Consider the following 23,234-nt stretch of genomic DNA (forward strand, 5'->3'; position numbering starts at 1 on the left):
TTACTAAGAAAAGTGAACTTTCAAAAAATCAATTTTTGTAATTTTATACCTCTTTACGATGCTTTGGTCGTTTTTGTGGACGAAAAAATATCAGCGCTTATTTACTTCTAAATAAGTTCGTAAGATATACAAGGGATATATTAAATGTAATAAATAAAGTAATAAAGCAGCCATTGTATTCTTAATTAATTTATTATTCATTAGCATGTTAATTTTTAAATAATATATTGTTCAAAATGTTGACTGCTCTTCTTGTATATTATATTATTCCTTATAGAATGTACTTTCTTTAAATGAAACCTTCTTGTTGCTTATGACATTTTTTAAATAAATTAAAACTCAATTAAGAATATAACAACTGCTTTATTATTATTATTTATTACTTCCAGTGTGTTCTTTGGATATTTTAAGAATGCACTAATTGTAAGAGATATTAATAGTAAATATTGCTTACACCACCAGGAGTATTACCTTGACGCTAATAACACTATGTATATTGGTCAGGTTCTCAGAACACCATGAGACCTTCGAAAATACTTGTCAGAATAGAAAAAATCATTAAATGATTGTCAAAATTGTATACAACACATTTGTTAAGCAAATTGAACAAAGCGATTTTAGTAATGAAATCTCCATTTTATATAATTATAAAAATTCCGAAATGAGTACATATATTAATATGAACTTGTTACTACACGTTATATCTTTTATATAAATGGTTTAAAACTTTGAACTATTTTTTATCACAAATGTCGTTCGAGAATTATCAATCTTTGAATTCCATCGATATGTGATAACATAGCGATAATCAAAATGTTGAAATTAACCGTGGGGTTTTCATATATTTCTTGTATAAAATAAAACAATTGGATAAAAAAATTTGTTAAGATTATGCTTTTTTACTTAAAAATGAACGAAATCTATTTTATGTCCTATAGTCTTAAAAAATGTCTAGGATTTTTAAAAATATATTACACTTTAACGAATTATAGTTACCAAATGATTTACCGTTTGGAGTTATTCATAAATCGCAAAGAACGACAATTGACATAGGAGACAAACGAATTTTTTTTTCCGAATTCGGGGTATGTTCTCAATGACTAAAATATTTCAGTATTTTCCTTCTCTCGTTCGAGGTAGGAAATTGAATGTCTTCACCAGCTTATGTTAAAAATTTTAATAATATCATGTATATAAAATTAACAAATAAACTACTATAAACAATTTTCTAAAATCTTATGTGGTTAATTTATGTGATTGATAATCAAATACGCTATAATTATATCAATACTATATTTTATTGAGGCATTAAATCAATAGATAACTCAAATAATTTTCTTAAGATATTTTATACAGTATTTACATTACATAAATCATTGTAAGGAATAAAATTAAATTAGGAAAAGTATTTGCATCCTTTTACAATTGTTTATTTTGCTTACATAATAAGGATACTTACATAAATAAATGAATAAATCATTAATTATTATAGTACGAATTTCATACAAATTATTAAAAAAAATATTAATGTTATGTATACTCATTCTATGATAGCATTGAATCCAGACAAAAATTGTATATTTTTTTATTAAATTCAGTTTGCGTTAAATATTCACATTGTTGCAATTTTATTAAAAAATAAAATAGTTCAGTTCTGTTTACAAAAGTTATAATAAATCTAATAAAAGCTTAAGCTCAAATAACATTATTTATAAATAAACGCATCTTTAACATTAAATAAAATTAAGTCTATATATAAATTAAAATTGCCACTTAAAAATACTCCTATAACATTTGAAATTTGCAGCCAATTATTAAAATATCTTGATCACTCATTATCTTATACATATATATATGTATATATATAATTATCCAGTCTCAATAGATATGCAAAAAGTTAATAAAACAGTCCAAAATTCGCTGATGTGTTTAAATACTTATAAAAATGTATTTGTAATAGACATATATACTAATTAAACTTTGTATAATTAAGAGTAGTAACTATAAATAATGCAAGTATAAAAAACAATAAAACAATGTAACAAAAATTGTATAGTATATTCTCTTCATTGTTTTATATCATATCTATTTCAATGAAATTTGAAAAAAGAAATTGTTTTATGTTATAATTTATGTACGTTATCTTAATATATACATAATCATTTACTTTACTAATATAACTACGTGTTATAGCTCATTTTTCCCATGTACATATAGTTGAGCGAATATTTTATCATAGATATTGTCAGTCACAATGAATGTTGCCATCATATTTAATTTAGATAGAATAATCGTTTATTTATATACGTATTCGTAATTGATCCAATTTCTGACCAATAATATACTTATGTAAAGAAAAAATTACCATTATACTAATAAGAAAAAGATTGGTGTTAGTATTACTACAAAAGATATAATTGATCCACATAATATTGAAAAGTAGAAAAAAAATATTTCAATCCAGTGTTTTAAAAGGCTTCTATTAATAATATCTGGATCCAATGCTTATCTAAAATATTACCAATTATAATGGACGGAGTGGAGGAATGCACAGGTAAAAGCCAGGGATAAAATTTAAAACTCAGACAAGTATAATACATGAAACCTTATGCTAAAACTTGTGCCAATAATCTACAGAAATGAAACTTTTTACATTTTAAAATTACTTAGGTAAAGAATGGAATTGAATTTACAGAACTAATATTGATTAAAATTGCTACTGGAGAAAGCTAAAGAGCGTAATTATCTTGTTTGTAAATAAATCAGGTAAATGATAAATGGCAGAGATTGTGATTCGTATTAATTCACATAAAATTAAAAGAATGTCCATATCATGTGTTTCAACTACACATTGACAGATTTAGCTTTTGTACTCAACCTGGAATCTGATTAGCAATGGTATTAGGGCCAGAAGATACAGCTGAAGGAATTGTGGAATCCTGCATTAAAGTACGTGTTTCCTCCTCTTGATCAGAAAGTGGTATTGCTGAAGCATCATGAGGACTTGTTTGTTTCAGCTTCAGTTGACTCGGCAGCTCTGTGAGTACTGGCCCGTACTGCGAAGTGGAACCCACCAGCAAGTCAGTTGATGGATTCAAACCGCCCAACATCTTTCCTCATAGCAACGCGTATATAAGATAAAGAAACAAACGTACGAACCAGAGCACGGATGGCTTCCAGTAAATAAAACCAAACTCAAAATATACGTTTACTAAAACCATTTTGCCTACCTGACCGCCGCTTCCAACCATTCCACTTCTTGCAGATTTGCCATGATGGAAGAAACGAAGCCATGCCCAGGCAAAGCCCAATATGAGTCCTATTAGCATCATACCAGCACCTAATGCTATAGAACTTTTTGCAGCATCTTCAACATGTTCTTCGATATTTGTTGCAGATGTTGTTGAATGTTCATTCACCTTTATCTATAATCATTTGTTAACTTACTTTTATATATTACATAATAATATTATATAATAGAAAATTAATATCACTAAATATTTCATTTTATATTTCTAAACTGTATTAGACCATAGGCCTGACACATACAAATTCTAAATATAAAATATAAAATAAACAAGATCATAAAATTTGTATTAATCCTTAACTTAAATTTCTAGTTAAACATGGTGAGCAAATTACATTAATAATAAATTAACAAAACATGGATACAGCAATACCTTGCTTAGCACTCAAAATATGTTCTTAGAAATCAAAACACTAAATAAAAAATTGTTAAATAAGGTCATCGTAGTACATAGTAAATAGGAATAGAAAAACATTTAACTGAGAATATAGAAGTTTTACTATAATTTAATTTAAATTTATAAACATATGTAACACATATGTATACAAGAAAATGAAATGTAAATTAAAAATTTATTTGTAGAAAACCATATTACATAAAGTCAGGATTAATTGAGATACCGTTAAACATGGTCTTACTGCATTTATTCAGCATATCCTAATGTTCATTGATAAGACTTCATCAGCATAAATATGATCATAAACATAATTTACAAAAAATTTATAAAAATACTATAACAAAAATATGAAATTCAAAGATAGGTTTGTTGTTGGTATATATAACAATATGTACATATAAATTAACAATGTTTATTGTCTTTTTCTTGTAGCTATCTTTGCTATTTAAATCATAAAACTAAAAGTAATATATCAGAAGAGTTAATTTACATAAAAATTAGTTCACTGTATTATAATACATTCAGTGAACTGAAGCAAAATACTCATTTACTGATACAATGTCATAACTCAAAATTTATAGTACTTGAGCTATTAGTATAAAAAGAATAATTTTCTATTAAAACAAATGGAATAAGTTCTGCTTATAATATTTTGATAGAGTCCTGAAAGTAAGTGGGAAATATTATTCCTGTATATCTGTTCAATGTTATTAAACATGCAAAATATTTTTGAATGTTTTCAAGGTTTTTTCTTTATATAATTATTCCAATGAATGAGCAATATGAAACTCATAGAATGTTAAATTAAGTTTCTTTATAATATTAAGCTTGCATTATAAATGGGAAATAACATTTTGCAATAAAAAATGAACTTTCTCCAATGTAATGAAATGTTTGTAATTATCTTTTTATAATGTTTTGTTTTCATTTCCATGTACAAAACATACTAGAAAAGTTTAATTGTTTAACTGTAGCATGTCTTTAAATTTTCCAAAATTTAGTCCAGAAGTTGTATGAAGACAATGTATAAAACAACTATTTTTCACAGGTCTTAATTATCAAAACATATTGAAAAATAATCTCAAAACACAGGTAAAGTATAGTCTTCTGATTCATGTATAATAAATACAATTAACATAAATAAAAAAGAAATTAAAATATTTTTTGTCTACATTTAAATGAACAGCAAAAGAGTTACTTTCATTCATTCTTTAATATTAATGAAACCACACAAATAAATTTATAAATAAATACACATAAATATAAGTTGATGAAATAGCTATGTATAATAGAAGTATCTTGTAGTTGAGTCTACCAATATAACAAACTTAACTTAATAGTTATTAACAAACTCAAATTTACCAACATTACAAATATAAAAATTTTATAAGTAATATTTTATTTACATTTTAAATATCTCTATATATACAGCAGCAAGAATCATTAATTTATATATTAAAATAATTTAAATTAATTATATATATATATGTATAGAATTAGAAGAATTCATTAATGTTACTGATTTGTTTCTATATAAATACAAAAACTATTTTAATCATTTTCACAACACATGTCAGTTTCAAAAATAAATTAAAATCACACTTGTTGATGTAGTCTCAATGAGTAACCATTATGCAAATTTTATAAAAAAAGGATCAATCAATTTTATTTGAATATACGTCATAATCAATTTTTAAGAATTGAAATATTTATGAACCAGATATACATGTATTAACTACATTGCAAAAGATTATTAAACAGTTTTCAAATTACCTCTACTTTTTTTTCCTGTGATGTGTCATCAGATACAAAACTGACCAACATTGTTGTTAGGCCAGCAATAAAAAACGACAAAGCGACCGAAAGTAATACCCATTCGAACCATTTTCTAGAACTAAGTTTATGTCTGGATATGATTCTCCAGAAACCACTTCTTAAACCTCCACCACCTCCAGTACCATCACCTCCGCTATCATATGTATAACCCACTGTCGTGGGTTGATAAACAGCACCACTATCTGGCATATCTTCTCGCGAAATGTATGCAATTTTTGCGATTTTTTTCCCAACAATGGGCACTTTAATCACTTAAAAATCTTTGCTAAATTTACTAATCAATAAAACAAAAAAATATGTAAAATGTAATACGCAAAATAATAAAGTTTCGATAACGTATCAACGTGTTAGTTTTTGAGCAACGTTTGTAATTGTTTTCAAGTTTATATTTTATTTAGTGCAATATTAATTATCCACAACTTTATTACTATTATTCATTCGCAATGCAGATACAATGTGCACATACGACGTATAGATATGCTCGAAGACGTCACGGACCAAAAACCTACTACGGATTCCATAGATACCATGAGTTAAAGTTATACATACATATTAGTGATATCAAAATAGGATCATATATAACTTTTCTTAGATGGCGGGCACGAAAGACCTGTTAGGTATGTGATTTGACCATTATTATTCGTTCCACAAAAGATCATACTCGTTTTGCACATCTCGACTAAGTTCAGAAGGCTCTCGTCATCAGTATGATGTCTCTCTCCACTTTGCTTCTTGCTTCGTGGTTATATACGGGGTGAACAAAAATATATGAATATCGGAAAAAGTGATGATGTAGGAAAATATGCCAAATGAAAGATCACTGGATATGCATACTCAGCGTTTTGATAGTCGCAAGAGTGTTTGCGCATAATTTTTGGTTGCGGAGTGTACTGAACTAGTTACATTCAATATAAACAACAGGAATGAAAACCTACTGTCCGCGAAATATAATCTTCTGTAGAGTAAATCATATAAATCTGGTTATATATAATATAGAATATAAATATTTTCATTTAATTACGTGTTTTTCATTAAGTCATACGTTCGTGAAATTTTACTAAATTTTCGCCTTTGAAGAATCGCGGATGGGAACGTGAAAGAAGTAGCGCAAATCCAGGAATCGAGATGCAGCTAGCCGAGGCCATTTAAGACGAGGATCAAGAGAGAATTCGGATCCTGCGAGAAGACCAAGAAGAAGAAAACTCAACAGCCAGCTAGACTCTGTTTGCGATCAAGGAACTTACTTTTGTATATGCTTTCTGGATTATTCTTTGTAAATCGAAATCGTAGTATGAATATCACGGAAAATATACACGCTATAACGACAAAATACTTCATCGTTTTGTCATTCCCGCACATTTCGAGCAAAGTACTCGGTGCTCCATTGGCGTCAACTCGTGTTTTCGGAAATCCCTAAAAGTCACACGGGCATGCGCAATACACCAAGCTTTACCTGAAAATCTAGTCTACACTATTTCTCACCAATGCATATGTGTATAATGCATTTGTCATAGATAATAGTGTATGCATGTTCTACAGGTCAATAAGGAACCGCTATATTTACGCTTATCAGCTGTGGAATGACAGATGGAATAAAAAATGGCTGAAAATGGGTCGGGGTCCGATGCTGGATCTCAAGAATATCTTGCAACAGAGATTATTAACTTAGATATTGAAGAGGTAATCAAATTAACTTATTACATAAATGTTTAAACGTATGAACTTTATGCAATTTCTTTAGGTTATGTTCTCCTACTTCATTTAAACAATTATGACTTTTATGTTTATAATGATTATAGTAATAATAAATTATTGAAATGATTATTATAGTCCTTCTCTTATTTCGTATGCCTTTTACAGTCTTTTATTTTTTAAAGTTTTAAACATATTTGTTGCTCAAATACATTTATTCTTTTGTTCCAATTCATAATTACTACTGTTTAAAAACATTGAATTTTATAGTTCAGTGACTTAGTGAATATAGTTTATAAACTTAAATTGTATTTTGCAATTTTAGTTGGACAATACAGAATATGCTATACCTGCTGTGGAGGAATTACCATCATTAGAAAGTATATTAACAGAACCTGATTGTACTTCATTATCTGGAACAGACAATGATTTTGGTTTCACATCAGGTGAAAAACTAGGTAGTAGTGAAACAACAAGTGTTGGAAGTCATTTATCATTAAATTCTTTAAATAAGTCAAACAAAACTTCACAACCAACATCTTCTGGTTCTATTTTGAGACATGTTATATTAAAAGGAATATCATCACAAATTGTGTCAGCTAGTGTAAGAACTAATATCCTACACCTTTAAAAACTAATAATTAAAATTATTAAGCAAATATATTTTATACAGGAAAAAGTAAATGCTGGTTTAGCAAGTGCAGTTGCAGCTGGGGGGAATATGTTGGTAGTTGGCACTAGTCATGGATTGGTGTTAGGTTTTGATTCTTCACAAACATTACGATGGTGTGATCAAGAAGCAAGACATCAAGGATCAGTTTCTGCACTGTGTTTTAATTATGATGGAAGTAGAGTACTAGCTGGGTTTGCTAGAGGCCATATATTAATGATAGATAGTTCTAATGGAAAAGTATTGAGAACACTTACAGATGTTCATCCTCTTGATACAGCTGTGTTACATGTCAAAGTAAGATGGGTTTATAGTATTTTTCTGTTTAGTTTATAATGTTATCTACTTTACTTATTAATAGTAAATAATATTTTTCTTCATAGTTCACAGATTCACCTAAAGTAGCATTATGTAGTGACAGTGGTGGATCCGTTTTTGAATTGAACTTTACAAGAGTTATGGGAGTACGAGGTTGTGATAGTAGGTGCTTATTTAGTGGGTCCAGAGGTGAAGTGTGTACATTAGAACCTTTATTATTAAATCATCTGCCATCACATCCTTTGAAAAATTATACATTAGTAGCAATGGCAACATTATCAAAGGTTTCTTTATATTTTTACAAGAAAAAACTTAAATATATATTACATATACATTATTGTGTAATACTTAAACTGTTTAGGTAATAGTAGTTTGCATAAGGCCACGAATGCGCGTTGTGTTAACTCACCCATTATCTGGTGCTCCTATAGCACCACCACAATTATCTTGGCAGCTTGTTGTTATACAAGCAGCAGATGCTTCTCGTGTAATTGATCCAGTTTTAGCTCTTGCAAGAGATGATGTGGTCCATTTTTACCAAGTATTAACCATACATAATTCTGATTTTTACATAAATACATTAGTAAAAAGTTTACATTGATTGTGAACTGTTTTATTAGGTATGTACTGAAGCTGGATCAAGAGTGAAATTATTTGCCTTAAGAAGAATGACTTTCCCATATACAATAAGTAATTTACGATGGTTAAACCCAAGATCTTTAGCAGTTTTGGATACTCAAGAAAGATTACATTTAGTAGATGTGAGAGCACAGGATAATTTGGAAACTTTAGATATGAGTCGTGTTGGAATTTCGTATGCATCCAGCCATTTTAAAGGTTTATCTACTGGTGGAAATGTTTCAAAGGTATTTGAAAATTGATCATAAAAATAATTAATAAATATTTAATTACTATTTGTTCACGTTATATTCTCTTTATTTTTAAAATTAGGCAATGGCATTGGCCGGTGAACGAGCATGTTATAATACTGTAGTAACATTTGGTACTCAACTTTTATTATTGGGTACCAAAAGTTTACACGTAGTTTGCATTCGAACATGGACAGAGCGATTGAGACATTTGACGATGCAGGTTAGTTTTTTTGTAGTAAATTAAATTTTGTATACTGTATAAATTGTCAAATTTTTTTATTTTCAGAAAAGATTTCCAGAAGCATTAGCATTAGGACTCACTTTTTATCAAGACAAAGGAAAAGCAGTTGTTGGCCTTCGTGGTTCGAAGCAGCGTCGTAAACAAATAGCTCGTGATAAACTATGTCAAGTTTTAATGCAGTACATGGAAGAATTGAATCATTGCTGTTCAGATGAAAATTCAGAGTTTGAAATAGTCACTACTTGTGTAGATTATTGCATACAACTGGAAAATACAGATTTATTGTTTGGGAAATTATGGGACTTAGTCTCGGAATCTGAAGGATTAAAAGCAAGTTACTTGCATGCTCTTGAAAGTCCATTACTAGATGGGAGTTTGCCTCCTCGATTACCACCATTAATTGCTCAACAATTAGTTACTCTTTATGACCAAGAAGAAAAGATAGACTCGCTTCAAGCAATTATAGTATTATTAGATGTTGATTGTTTGGATATTCATCAAGTAAGTAAAATATATAATACTGTAAAAGAAAGATGACTTGAATTACATATAATAAGATGAATTTAAGAAATATTTATTTGATGATATCATAGGTAACAACAGTTTGTCGTCAACGAGGTCTTTGGGAAGCTTTAATACATCTTCAAACTACAGCGTTAGGCGATTTCACCGCTCCAATTCACCAATTAGTACCAATTTTACATCATTCATTAACAAATTCGAAAGATACACTAACTCGAGATAGCATACAGCTTGGTAATGCACTTCTAGTATATGCTAGTTGCTGTCTTGCCGGTCGTGGCTTTCCCAGAGACGAACTTCCCGAGGGCATGTCTCAGAGAGCAAAAACGGATGTTTTAAGAGCATTACTTTCTCAACATTCTAGTTTAGCTAATGATTCTGAGAGGCAATATCCATATCTAAGAACTTTACTTCAATTTGACGCAAAAGGATTTCTTGACGTAATAGCCATTGCCTTTCAAGAACCCGAATTTACGTCTGAAATGGGTCTCAGGCAACGACAAAGACTTATAGATATACTATTAAATATTGTTATGCCTAGCACACCATTAAGTCCAAGGAATCCTGACTATATCAGTGATGAACATAGAAATCTAGTTCTTATATTCATAGCCAACGAAGTCGCGGAGAATACTGTTAATTTAGAACCTACTATGTTAAATAAAATGATAGAAATATTATGTACTGATTCAAGCATACGATCATCGAAAGAACTTAAGGCTGATAAAGAAAATGCAATATTGGGATTAGTACGTTCAAAAAAATTGCGTAATATATCAGATAATACCTTACTTAATCTGGCAGAAAGAGCTAACTTGTAAGTATATATAAAAATATATTATAAAAATGATAGAATATTAAAAATTTATTTGATTTAACTATATATATATATTTAATTCTAATTGTGTATTACTTATATTACAAGAATATATTTATAATAAAAGTGTGCAGTCGTCCTTTTAATAACAAATATTGATAAATTGCGTATTTTTAATAATAATAGCATCATACATAGTAACTTGTATCGCAGTATATAATGTTGCAGTACACGAGTTGCGGAGTTATTATATAGTGCTAGAGAAGATTGGATTGCAGTTTGCAAATGTATGATATTACATCCATCCAGACATCAAGACATTTGGCTCTGGTTAAAACATCTTTCCTTAAACTCGTTGCAACCAGTTATAATGGCCAATGCGGAAGCTCTTGTCGGAATTAATGCAAGTCAATTTGCTATTCTTGTAGCAACACATATGCAAAATAGAATTAATGAAATATTAGAAAAATTGGAAAATATTCCAAACTTACAATATGCTTTATTGGAAGCTTTATATCAAATAGTACAATATAAAGAAGAAGATATCACGTTAGAACTTAAAACTGAACTATTTGAAAAATATTTAGAACTTATGTGCGAATTACAACCAGACCGGGTAAGTAAAAGTTTGGGTTAAATGAAGATTTGAAAATGTACTTTCTTTCTATACATACTTTTTAACATAGGTAATTGAGCATATTCAAGGGTTCCATGGTTGTAGATTGAATGAAGCACTGAAGATAGTTCAGAAAGCAAATCATAAAGATGCTGAAGCAGTAATGTTAGAGAAGCTAGGAAATTATCAAGATGCATTTGATATTCTTTTAAAAGAATTTCAAAACAATCTTGAATTGGTAAATATATTTTATAAAAATAATATGAAAATATAACTATGCTAATAATTTTTAATAAATTTGATATAATTTTGTTTCAGTATTGTCAAAATAAGATATCAGAAAACGCGTCGATTCATACTGTAATACAGCTTGCAGGAATGTGTAGACGATCTGCAGGAAATTTAGATTGGATGCCACTTGTAGAAATTATTCTTCAAACACATTCGAATAGTAATGACGAAAAAGGTATGCTGTATTTTTAATATAAATATTTTTCATCCATTTCTTAATTACATAGTAATCAGTTATTTACGTTATGGTAACTTTCTAATTTTTAATAAAATTCATATTATCATTGTTTACGTAAAAGTATACTTTTTGTAGTATTTATAATTTATAGAATAAATACTAACTATCAGTAAATTGCAGTCGAAAAATTAAGTGGAAAATTGTTGAGAATTACATTAGAATTTCTTAGTGGTACAACAGCATTGTCAACTGTATTAGAACAAATATTAAAACACCCATTAGCAACAAGTGGTACAATAGGTGATATAAGACAATTGTTGTCTGGAGTACTTACACATTCTCGATATGAGCAAACTTTAGTTGAAACTACTGCACGTTTGGTTAGTTTGGAACTTCATAAAGCTTTAAAAAAATCATTGAGGTACTAAACAATTATAGTAATTCATTTTAAGAAATATATTAATGTAAGCTTGTTTATCGGTTTTATAATATTAATATTTTTATCTTTTAGAGATGCGGGTAAAGCGTGTACCAGTACATCAATAATTTGTGCAATATGTAGACATTTGTTATCACAATGTACAGACTATATAATAGTTTTTAGTTGTGGCCATGGATTTCATTCACAATGTTTAGAAGAACCTAAATCTTGTTATAAATGTTTAAATTCAAAAGGATGGTCAACACTTGTTACAAATACTGTATATACTACTAAATCATTCCATGTAAGTGAATATTCTTGATAAAAATTTAATTGATACATATATCGAGATATTTTAATTATTGATGTCTTTAAATTTATGTTATATTTTGCAGGAACATAAACAAATTCTACCCCCAGAATTTATGCGCAATAAAGATCTTTCTTTAAGACTTGCACCACCTACTTCTTTACCAGATCTTGAGGGTATTTTTTAATCTAGTCTTTAAATATCAAAGTACGACACCTCCTTTCTTAATAGTGTGTGACATTTTAGTAGTAAAAATGATATAATGTCATACATATGTACATTACATTAGATCTCGTTTTCATTCCATGAACATTTGACTATTTTCTTATCATATTTCACGCAAAACAGTCTGTATTATTTTTAACCAAGTTCCCTTACTCAGTTTTGTTATTATGTATGTATATATTATATGCACCCATTATTTTATATATTTCCAAATAATTCATGCTCAATCTTTACATCATTTTTCTGCTTAGCAGGATTTAATTTATCAAATGTTTGTACATTAAAAATTAATATCTCTATATTGTGTATAATATCAATAAGGATTTAAATACTTCTATCAATCTAAATTTTATTTGCCCAATGTGCAGTACGTTGCCAAATATCATTTATTAAGTCAATAAAGATATTCATTAATTCAATAAATTAATTTTTATTTGCTGTTAATAATAATGTGTTGTTCTAAATATAATGGTTTATTGTAAAAATTTAAAATGAACAGTATTATAAAATTAGTAACCTGCATATCTGTAGGATAAATACTTTTCATGTTGGAAAATGAGAATAAATTGTTTTACGTTTAATATTTTTGATAATAAAAACTGGTTTTTTCGGAACATTTTCCATTAGAACATAATTAGGATCAACATATTCATGACCTAGCAATTCACCAGTTAATAATTTTGTAACAAATGAAAAAATATTTAAATCAGATATGAACGATTTTTTTGTAGGCAACAATTCAACATTAGTGACATATTTATCTATTGTAGATTCTAATTTAATAAGATATGGAGTAATATTTGTTATCGACAAATATTGTTGTAACTGTAAATTCAAAAACTGAACATTAAACTATTATTTTATTGCACATAACTTATATTCAATATTAGTATTTATGTTAATATGAGGCTTAGTAATTTCTTTACCTTACTATCACACTTTTCTAAACTACATATAAGTTCTTCACTTTCAGCAATTAATTTATATCCTTTTAGAATATATTCTTGACTATGAATAGATTCATTAATGTTTAATGATAGCTTTAATAAAATAATTTCTTTCTTTACTTTATCCAAAATCAGTGATAACGGTACACCATGCAACATTCGACTGGCCATTCGAATTTTAGAATATTTTTCGCAAATCTACGCAAATATTTAATTCAGTTATTTAAAAAATTTTATATTATATTTATTCAATAAAGTATTTAATCTCTTTTCCAATATCATTAAATCTAAGTGTAAATAAAAATTATATTTTGAAAATATATATTGTACCTGTCGATTCATAGAAGTCCATGAATATGAAATTTGATCTGCAAATTGCTTTATTTCATTTCCTGCTGGATGGTGTGCTTCGGATAATTTCCATAAGGAATCAAGTTTATCCGCAAGGCCACGTGATATATTATTGAACCACGTGAGTTTAGTTTCCAATTCATAACTGATTTTTAAATTATACTGATTTTCTATTTTTAAAATTGCTACCTGTATAAATATTAAAGTCATATATTGTGTTATTTGTTTTTAGTTACAATTTCATTAGTATTTTTACAAGTACATGTTTTTAATATCTTTGTCAGTAGGTGTCATATTTTAATTTTATACATTTTTAACTCTTTCACGCTACATAATTACCGAAATATTTTCTAACTCATAGTTTCAATATATGTGCTTTTAAACGTTCTTACGATAATATTTTGAATGCAACTGATAATTAAAAAATATTAATTATGTTTCAAACATGAAAGAGTCGATTTATTTACTCACATTTCTTTCGAGCGTTTTCATCAGTTCATTGCAGGGAAATTCTTCTGTTTTCACTGGAAAATCCATTCGAAGATGATGGAGTATTTCAAAAATGTATAATATTTGTTTTTTTACGAATTATAATGATATTTTAATTATAAGACATAATATAATATTAATGAAGTATCAAGATGGATTACGCTCATCTACTATCCTGTTTACTCAAAACAGCGTTTGTCTTTTGTTTTACAGCATACTAAATTGATTTCTATGGATTTATTATCTGCTTTACTCTGTCCACAAAGATGTTTCAAATATTTGTACAAACGACATTTTCATTTTATTTAAGGTAATTAGTACATAAATTAAATCTGGCATTTATCGCTATTTGTCGCTGTACAGTCGATATCACATACGTTTACAATGCAGACCTTCTGATTTTAAAGTTTCAAATTCTGTTCTTTTACACGGTACTGGATTTAAGTGTCTCAGTATACAGTAAGAACATCGTGCTTAATGTAAGGCTATATTACGGTAATTATATGGTTACCGTAATATTAAGCTAATATGATTATTTATTGATACTAACATTTGCGACTAATATTTAAAATGGAGATACAGGTCTAACGTGCATCTTTCAAATTCATGTATTTTTCAAAATAAGAAACTTAGAAATTATAAAATCAGTATCAATTGTCAGATTGCAACGTATGCTTGTTATTTTTGTTTGGCTGTTATTTAATTTTTAGAATGATATAACGAGATACTATACATATATAACGAGCGGGTAAACAACCAGCTTCTTTTATACTTGGCCTAATATTATCTATAGCTTTGCAACCCTTAATGCTCTATGAAAAATCCGTAATATTAAAATTTTACATTTATCTATATAATTTACAATTTTTTATTTTAATTACTATTTTAATAACTCGGTATTATTAGTCATTATCATTAAACACTCTTCATTCCACATTCGCTCTGGAATTATTTTTATACATATATGTTATATAATAAAAAAAAAATCATAATCACGTATATTCAGGAAATATATCTTCATGTTTAAGAGAAAACCTTCGTTCACTGATTAATAATTGCAATCATAAATTTATTTTTACAGTAAGGAATCATGAATATATTTCTTGATACCCATTGTTTTGATTAATTAGATTCGTTTTACTATAATTTGAAGACAGAGTGTCTTTGCTGATTAAAACAAAGGACGGATTATTATATTACAAAAATGAAAAATGTATTTCAACACATTTTTTTATCTAATTTTAGCTCTGCAATATTAAAAATTAATTTGCTTTTATTTTCAATTTAATCTGATAATGACTGCAGAGTTTTTCTAATTAAAGGTATATGGACACTCATATTAATTTTTATAAATCTATTAAAGAAATTTAAATATATACACGTACAAAGTAAAGACAAATGATAAATATTTAATTTGTAATTTTGATTTAATAAGAATATTAATAACTAATATCAATATCAAGTCATTAAAAATTTCTGTATTATCGTACAATATGAATATTAAATTATTTGATAACTATTTAATGTAAATTAAATAACAAGAACATAATTTTACGACTATAACTAAACGATAAAAAATTTATCTAAAGAGCTGGTAAACTCTAAGTGATATATTGTTTAAAGTTTAAAAGTTATTTACGTAACGTTTAAACATTGCATCCATACATACACTATACGTAGTCTAAATTAATAATACACATATTATAGCACAATTTTATAACAAATTTTGCTTGCTTCACTTTGAACACAAAATTGGCAGAGCCGCTGATACTCTTCTCACGTGCACTGTGTAGTATAATGTCCATAGACATAATGTAAGCTACAAGACAACGATAGAGTACATCAAGACTCTGTCAGGAACATGCAAAGTTGCCGCGATGCAGTTTAGCGATTTATTTATAATGAATGTTGAATAACTTTCAAAATTAATCTAAATCAGTACTACCACATTCGTACTTCAATTTAAATATATTGAAAAATTATAATCTGCTTTAGCAATTCAAAACTAACGATGTCTTTCGACAACAAATTGCTTTCAATATTTCTTTCAATAATTTAGATTGTTTTATTTTATCCTCTTTGCCAATGTCCGCGAGAATGATTATGATATCTATAATGTTGAGGCCTATAATTTCTACCATGCCGTGGTCGAGCATGAGTAGAAGTATCGTAATAATGTTTCCGGTAATAACCACCGGAAGATCGGTTCCATGTTTTGCTATTTTGATACTCTTGAAAAGGATTATACCCAGTATTGATTCTGTCTTCATATATTCGATGATCTTTTACTTTTTTTACTCTACCTCGATCTATTTCTTCGTCATCTGCATTGAAGTGACGTTTACGTTCTTCTCGTCTATCATTGTCAACTTCTCTATCTAAATGTGTCCTGTTACCGTTCCAATTTACAACTGTAAAAGAAATAAGCGTGCGTTTTATATTATATTGTATTCTATAGCAAAATAAAGTTATTGTGAAAATAATCTTCTAAAATAAAAAGGTTTATGCTTGGTTTACAATCAAGACATTACCATTTAATCGGGTTATTTTAATACTTCATATAATTTCCTGACAATTATAAAATATATTTTGTAATAATAGATTTGACAGATGTATAGTAAAATGAAATACTTTCAATTTAATAGACAAATTACAATATTAAAAAGCCACGTTTTGATTTATCTACAATTTGGTATTCAAAAGCACTTAAAATATTATCAAATTATTTATGTTTTTCTAGGACTTTGATTGACGTTTTGGGTTTTAAGATAGTTGAAGGATTAGAAGTTCTCGTTGTTTGTACATCTGTCTTTTTGTTCAGCGTAGAATACTTTGATTTAGAATACATGGATGCACAATGAGCTGCTGAAGATTTTGAAGGAAAAGGAGCTGGACTCAGGTTCTTCGATAGAATTCTTTTGTTGTACTGACCCGAAGAACTGCCGTAACCACGATGGGACATCTTTAATAAATGTGAAAGTGTTTCGGAACGATTTGTTCCATTAAAATCTCTTAACGCTGCAACGCTAGGTGTGGTATTGTTTTGATTAGCCTTGTTTACATCTTCTCTACAAAAATGAAAGAAATTGTTTGTGTATTATGATATTAATTAAATGTAAACAATAATATTTGGTAAGGAAAACATGTCAAAAAAGAAATTAAATAAAAAATTTGTATCTATGACTTACTTATCAGTCACGGACCATCCGTTGGGTACTGCAGTAGACGTAGGAGAAAATGTATCTTTTGAAACTTGCCAACCTTTCATACTACTATTTGTAGCTTTTGTAACTACCTTCTCCTCTTGTGTTACTTTCGTTCTAACAGATTGATGCAATTTACTTTTATTGGTACTACTACTCTCTGTCTTACCATTTGCTTCTGTTTTACCGTTTTGATACGTTATTGGATTGATACTAACACTTGAACCATTTTGAGTTTTCATACATTGTGTTATGGTATTTTGGTTCTGAGTTATATTATTGCCACCATTTGTTTTCGATGTAGATTTCTGTGTTTCTTTTGAACTAAGAATTGTTTTTGGTAAATTATTTTTTATTGCAGAATTTTTGGAAGTACCATTAGTAGTACCAGTAGATGTGTTCGTTTTTGGTGTAGTGCTTGAATTAGTATGATTCTTTAATGGTACAATGGAATTAATATCCTCTTCTTCACTAGATCCATCATAAGGAACTAAACTATTTCCATTTAAAATTTTTCCATTTTTAATATGCATAATTAATCTTGGTTGAGATTTATCTTGCAATTTTTGTGGTAACTGTGGCCCAATAAAATTTGGGCTTTTTTGTGAGGTAAATTGAAGCATAGTACTCTTGTTTAATGATACTTGCGAAGTTGTTTCTGAATGCCCCGTATTGTCCTTATTAAGTAATGTACCATTGATTGACCCATTTAGTGAAATTATTCCAGACGTTGACGGTTTAGGGGTTACAGTTTTATTCTTTGGACTTCCGGGCGAAGATATTGTATTGTTTACAGTCACTGTACCATTTAATTTTACAGTTTGCTGAGTTTGAACCTGAGATGGTGTTTGTTGTTCCATTTCAAAGATCATTATATATGCATTTGTACTCAACATATTACTTAAACTAATTGGACGAACCTGTACAAACATATTAAACACAATCTTTATTGATCTGCAGAAGAAAATAATTTAATAAAATTAGACCATAAATATAAAAGAATAACAATATTATTGATACATACACAAGAATCATCAAATGAATAATATTGGCCTGTTGAAACTTTAGCAACTGCTGTGTAATGCCCGCAATTTACAGATGGACCCATATGTGTAACTATTGACATAAGTTTATATGTAAGTGGTTGTATGGGTTCTCCAGGTTCTCTCCAAAGATAAGGGCCCATATCTATAGACTGCTTAAATCCTATATGTTTTGATATTTTTCCTCCTAGAACGCTGAATCTCTTTAATTGTACACAAAGCACTTTGGGAGGTCGTTCTAAGCTAAACTGTTTTGTAGCAGGAACTCTTTTTTTACAAGCTTCACATTTATAGTCATTGTTATCTAGTTGTTCACGACTAAAGTAACTAGTTAGTGCTTCATCTAAAGTACTTGCTTTACGAATGTCTACTAATAAGTCCTAAAAAAATTTAGAAACATATATAAATTATTGAATATCTAATACAATACTTAAAAATTAATTTTTATATGTACTTGAAAATGTTGAAATGTAGTGGAAACATGCCGACACTGTAGGCATTTTACTTCAGTTCGGATATAGCCACCAAAAATTTGATTAATAGGTGTAGTTTCTTTAGAATAACTGTCTAATTTGCTCGCTTTATGTCTTGTTAAATAAGCTTTTTCCATGCCTTCCAATAAATAACGTAAAAACTCATGTGCATCCTCCTGCTGTCCTGGCACCATGGTTCGACAAATAACTAATAAATAAATTTAAATTACATATGCAATATTTATTAATTCAGTAACAACTCGACAATATTTTGTAACTCTTGATACTCACGCTTTAACTTGTTGTATATGTAAAATGGTTTAATAGCACATCCTGATTTTTGATGACTAAATTGTAAAGTTTTTGCCACTGCGCATGTAAGACACTCTCCACCTCCATCTAAAACTATCCTATTATCAAAATACGATACAAAACTGTGGAATTATAATTTCAATTCGTTTTAATTGATAGAGTATGAATATTAAATTATACATTTTGGAAACTTACCATTTTGTTCACACTTTGATGTATGATGTGAATCTGATAATAACCAGTTAACGAGTGCTGGTATATGAAACAGAGCTTGAAGAGTGCTGTTTAAATAACAAGTATTTCCAACGTTGTACATGCCAGCTCCAACTGGAAATGTGCCTTTCCAACCTAGACTAACTTTCTTGGAAGGATATAAAACAACACTTGGTTCTGGCAAACTGGGTCCCTTACTTGCTTTTTCATTTCTTTTTATACAATTTATTCCATCCTTTGTTTTATCGTCAGAATTGTCAGAATTTGGTAAGCTCAATACAATATATTTAGCTTTAAGTTGATCCAAAATTGTTGTTTGATAATCATCTACTTCTTTGTATTGAATTTCTGACTGAAGAATTCTAGATGCACTGTTGACCAAACATGAAGATAAATCTTCGGATGTTTTGGGCTGACTAGTCTCCAAAGAACGACACAGTGTAGCCGCAACAGGGTCACATATGCTTACAGCAGGCATCTTTGCTTGATTTAATTAGATTTCAAATTATTATTTATTTCGCCTATGACACAAAATATAAAATGTTAATAAATAAGAATAATTTTAAAAATTACTTAGTTTTTATAATAAGTATCCATTTTTTAGAAACATGATTTTTAATAAATTGGTAAACATTTGAACATAAATTACTAGGTAAATGATGACTTTAATATCAACAATTTTTTATACTAATAAAATTAATTTCATTAACAATATTCTGTAATATGTTTAAAATATGCATTATGAAAAGTAAATAAATATTTTGCTACATTTTATTATTAAAAATGCAAAAAATTATATTAATCCTTCTTATAATACAATACAGTTGCTGTACATAATACTGGAGCAATTAAGATAAATAGAATATATTGCAATGGAATCATTTCAGATTTTACTTTTTATTTATGATATATACATACTAAAAATGCACAAATTCCAAAAATGTTGAAATGCAAGGGTTAATTTCACTTCTAATTCATTAATGATCGCATTCCTGATGATGAATTTGATTACTAAATTACGGACTATTTATAATAAGAAACAAAAACATTGAATCGCGTACAATTTTTTCAATAATTACAAGGCATCACTCCGATATGTAACGAAGTACGTTAAAAGCACGCGGCGTGCAATTGATACCGCGCGAACAGATTCATTGTTTACGTTCTTCTTGTGAATATATACGTTATAACTTAGGCAAATAATTCCTATTATAAGTATTATAACACATTTTACATTATAAACGATATTTTCCCACCACAAACACGTAGAATCACAACGCTATCGATTAATTCGAAATTCCACGCGCTTACGGCTCTCGAAACGGTTACCGGATGAGTTTAACTGAGGGCGCGTGTCTCCGGTCACGAGTCATTTTTTCCCGCGTACTTTATTACACTTACCCCACTTGCGTTTATTCACATGAAATACTAACGTTAATTTCAATAAGAAACACTGTTAAAATCAATACATGTCGATACTATCCGACATGTTTTGAAATGTTAGTTTCGAGCATGCGAAATCAAAGGCCATCCTCTATCGTGATGTCAGCCATTTGCAATTATATGGGTGGCCATTAAACTTTTTCCATTGGGTTCTATGATCTGATCGCGGACACCCGAAAAATTAGATCCAGTTTTCATGTTCATAAATGAATTTCTAAAACAGATTAAAAAATAAGTAGAAAAAATATAGAAATAAAAAACAATGTACTGAAAGAAAGCATAAGATAAGGAAATAGAAAGAATTTATATTTTACTCCACTATATTCTAAGGAACTAACTAGGTGATCAGGTTTCGTTTTTTTATGAACTGAGTTTGATTCTACACACATTGTTATCTATGATATCGCGTAAGCGCAATTGAGACGATCATAATACCGAAAGTAGATATACCCAGCAGTCAGAAAGTTTCATGATTTTGAACATGCATCGATCCTAGTATATTTTGCTCATAATGTGAAAAAGTTTCTTCAATAATAACAACTTTTTAAACAAAAATAAAAAACAGTTATGAGTTTAACGAATAATAATTGTCCAAGTGTACGTTGCCCACTGAGCAGACGATAGCAATTTCGGTCAACAAAATACATACACTTGAACTCTTACAACCGGAAAGAGTTACATAATTTTAGTTAAAAGTTCTGATTTAATATAAATTGTTATATAATTAATGTACTATTATATTCTATAAATATATCAACAAAATTTAATAAACATTGCTTTGATCTTGTACGTTCAAGTGCAAATCTGGCTTTCTTGAGGAAAATGAAAATCAAAGGGAACAGGTATCTACCACCTGCAATAACATCGCGCATTAGCACGCACTATACTAAATTAGCAAAAAACATTTTCAAAATCGATAAATAACCAAATTATCACAAGTACATTTTTATTTTTAAAAATAACTTTGTATTACACACTTTACACTCCAGAAAGGTGATTCTAAAAATGACATCACAATCGAACATAACGTTTTTTTATAATTAAATTTTATATTGAAATTTATATTAATAACGGAAATATCGCAGTTACTGAATACATGAAAACGGTGTAAAAGGTAATAGTTTATTGTAAAATAATTAATTTGTAAGGTTGAAGCATTTTAGAAGTCTCATTCTTACATGAATTTAAAAACTTGTATTTTCGCGCGCGTTGTCTGGAAACAACGTAGAAGATATAATGTTGATAAAGTCCAGGAAAAGTAAAGAAGAGGAAGAGAAGTGAGCATTTCATGTGAGATTTGCCTAGTGGACTCGTTTTCAAACATTTTAACAAGCCTGTACCTTAGACACGAGGACATTTAAAATAGGAACTATTATACGAGAAACTACAGATTCGCCGAGCGCTTGTAAGGAAGCCAAAATTGTAGATTGTTGTACGTCGCTAGCGGCGACGAGCTATAGTAAGAACAAATCGCCACAAAAACAATACTGCTAGCACCATCTGATGAGCAAGTGAGAGATTATCGAACCAATTGTACTTTTTCGGAAAATAGTTATTTTTTCGTTTTGTTAACACCTGTACTATAAGTGACTACGTTTCCATCGAGAGTCCAAATCGGGTCAGAGTCGGGTTAGAGTCGGGTTGGGGTCAGCGCTTGTACGGTGGAAACGCCAAAGGTTTAGTTGAACTCTACCCTACAAAATTTTAGGGTAGCGTTCAGTTGAGGTTCGATGGAAACGACAAGAGTCGAGTTCATATTGCCAACATAACAAATCCAAATTGCATTGTGTATCACATGCTGTATTAATCGGTGTAGAAGAGGTTATTATTATTTTTTGTCGGTGATCTTGTAATCTGAGAAATAATTTTTGTATGCTATTTTAATATTGTAAAATTAATATTGCTCAGCTTTACATGTCAGAATATGGTAGTTGATTTTGTGCAGTTGGTAATGTTCAACCCAACTCCAACCCCAACGTAACTCTGATCCGATGGAAACAGGCAAGGCAACTTAACTCTAACCCGACTCTAACCCGACTCTGACCCG

At 28.9% G+C, this 23,234-nt stretch overlaps 4 protein-coding genes across 13 annotated transcripts; 1 reads left to right on the forward strand and 3 right to left on the reverse strand.

Moving 5' to 3' along the window:
* Positions 1 to 1,330: 1,330 nt before the first annotated feature.
* Positions 1,331 to 5,729, reverse strand: LOC100881649 (uncharacterized). 2 transcript variants are annotated; one of them, XM_012288629.2, is made up of 3 exons: positions 5,478 to 5,729; positions 3,231 to 3,425; positions 1,331 to 3,056 (listed from the first exon to the last, which is right to left on the reverse strand). In XM_012288629.2, exons 1-3 carry the CDS (start codon positions 5,727 to 5,729, stop codon positions 2,874 to 2,876), a joined length of 630 nt encoding a protein of 209 aa, XP_012144019.1. In that variant the 3' UTR covers positions 1,331 to 2,873. The 2 variants fall into 2 exon arrangements, with proteins under 2 accessions (XP_012144019.1, XP_012144017.1); XM_012288627.2 differs by having other exon boundaries at positions 1,331 to 3,110.
* Positions 5,730 to 6,020: 291 nt separating this feature from the next.
* Vps8 (vacuolar protein sorting 8) lies at positions 6,021 to 12,798 on the forward strand. 6 transcript variants are annotated; one of them, XM_012288620.2, is made up of 16 exons: positions 6,021 to 6,157; positions 6,618 to 7,220; positions 7,558 to 7,836; positions 7,906 to 8,199; positions 8,286 to 8,504; positions 8,582 to 8,761; positions 8,841 to 9,086; positions 9,172 to 9,312; positions 9,379 to 9,834; positions 9,927 to 10,672; positions 10,901 to 11,288; positions 11,359 to 11,526; positions 11,607 to 11,754; positions 11,938 to 12,178; positions 12,269 to 12,482; positions 12,574 to 12,798. In XM_012288620.2, exons 2-16 carry the CDS (start codon positions 7,140 to 7,142, stop codon positions 12,673 to 12,675), a joined length of 3,903 nt encoding a protein of 1,300 aa, XP_012144010.1. In that variant the 5' UTR covers positions 6,021 to 6,157; positions 6,618 to 7,139; the 3' UTR covers positions 12,676 to 12,798. The 6 variants fall into 6 exon arrangements, with proteins under 6 accessions (XP_012144010.1, XP_012144011.1, XP_076385899.1 ...); XM_012288621.2 differs by lacking the exon at positions 6,021 to 6,157 and adding an exon at positions 6,341 to 6,502; XM_076529784.1 differs by lacking the exon at positions 6,021 to 6,157 and adding an exon at positions 6,341 to 6,497.
* LOC105662889 (uncharacterized) lies at positions 10,796 to 14,611 on the reverse strand. The gene is made up of 4 exons (XM_012288619.2): positions 14,483 to 14,611; positions 13,991 to 14,200; positions 13,640 to 13,858; positions 10,796 to 13,538 (listed from the first exon to the last, which is right to left on the reverse strand). The coding sequence occupies exons 1-4, from the start codon at positions 14,546 to 14,548 to the stop codon at positions 13,257 to 13,259; spliced, it is 777 nt and encodes a 258-aa protein (XP_012144009.1). The 5' UTR covers positions 14,549 to 14,611; the 3' UTR covers positions 10,796 to 13,256.
* Positions 14,612 to 14,776: 165 nt separating this feature from the next.
* On the reverse strand, positions 14,777 to 21,333 carry scny (ubiquitin specific peptidase 36). Of its 4 annotated transcripts, none has more exons than XM_012288630.2 (8): positions 21,146 to 21,333; positions 19,727 to 20,265; positions 19,511 to 19,624; positions 19,201 to 19,427; positions 18,728 to 19,126; positions 17,689 to 18,623; positions 17,432 to 17,568; positions 14,777 to 16,911 (listed from the first exon to the last, which is right to left on the reverse strand). In XM_012288630.2, exons 2-8 carry the CDS (start codon positions 20,220 to 20,222, stop codon positions 16,571 to 16,573), a joined length of 2,649 nt encoding a protein of 882 aa, XP_012144020.1. In that variant the 5' UTR covers positions 20,223 to 20,265; positions 21,146 to 21,333; the 3' UTR covers positions 14,777 to 16,570. The 4 variants fall into 4 exon arrangements, with proteins under 4 accessions (XP_012144020.1, XP_003704791.1, XP_012144021.1 ...); XM_003704743.3 differs by having other exon boundaries at positions 19,511 to 19,618; positions 21,146 to 21,331; XM_012288631.2 differs by lacking the exon at positions 21,146 to 21,333 and adding an exon at positions 20,806 to 21,118.
* Between the last annotated feature and the right edge of the window lie 1,901 nt (positions 21,334 to 23,234).

Source organism: Megachile rotundata, chromosome 3 (assembly GCF_050947335.1).
Source record: "Megachile rotundata isolate GNS110a chromosome 3, iyMegRotu1, whole genome shotgun sequence".
In the NCBI taxonomy this organism is placed as follows: domain Eukaryota; kingdom Metazoa; phylum Arthropoda; class Insecta; order Hymenoptera; family Megachilidae; genus Megachile; species Megachile rotundata.

What these genes read in the sequence shown, in the direction of transcription:
- LOC100881649 (XM_012288627.2), bottom strand. Translation starts at nt 5,729, where the DNA reads ATGCCAGATAGTGGTGCTGTTTATCAACCCACGACAGTGGGTTATACA. An exon ending in CACAGGAAAAAAAAGTAGAG is followed by an intron (nt 3,426 to 5,477) that starts GTAATTTGAAAA and finishes AAATGATTATAG; the next exon opens with ATAAAGGTGAATGAACATTC. An exon ending in TGGTTGGAAGCGGCGGTCAG is followed by an intron (nt 3,111 to 3,230) that starts GTAGGCAAAATG and finishes CTATGAGGAAAG; the next exon opens with ATGTTGGGCGGTTTGAATCC.
- Vps8 (XM_012288620.2), top strand. Translation starts at nt 7,140, where the DNA reads ATGGCTGAAAATGGGTCGGGGTCCGATGCTGGATCTCAAGAATATCTT. An exon ending in TTAACTTAGATATTGAAGAG is followed by an intron (nt 7,221 to 7,557) that starts GTAATCAAATTA and finishes TTGCAATTTTAG; the next exon opens with TTGGACAATACAGAATATGC. An exon ending in CACAAATTGTGTCAGCTAGT is followed by an intron (nt 7,837 to 7,905) that starts GTAAGAACTAAT and finishes TATTTTATACAG; the next exon opens with GAAAAAGTAAATGCTGGTTT.
- LOC105662889 (XM_012288619.2), bottom strand. Translation starts at nt 14,548, where the DNA reads ATGGATTTTCCAGTGAAAACAGAAGAATTTCCCTGCAATGAACTGATG. An exon ending in GGACTTCTATGAATCGACAG is followed by an intron (nt 13,859 to 13,990) that starts GTACAATATATA and finishes ATATTTGCGTAG; the next exon opens with ATTTGCGAAAAATATTCTAA. An exon ending in TAGAAAAGTGTGATAGTAAG is followed by an intron (nt 13,539 to 13,639) that starts GTAAAGAAATTA and finishes TTGAATTTACAG; the next exon opens with TTACAACAATATTTGTCGAT.
- scny (XM_012288630.2), bottom strand. Translation starts at nt 20,222, where the DNA reads ATGCCTGCTGTAAGCATATGTGACCCTGTTGCGGCTACACTGTGTCGT. An exon ending in CTACATTTCAACATTTTCAA is followed by an intron (nt 19,127 to 19,200) that starts GTACATATAAAA and finishes AAATTTTTTTAG; the next exon opens with GACTTATTAGTAGACATTCG. An exon ending in TGGTTACGGCAGTTCTTCGG is followed by an intron (nt 16,912 to 17,431) that starts GTCAGTACAACA and finishes TTTCTTTTACAG; the next exon opens with TTGTAAATTGGAACGGTAAC.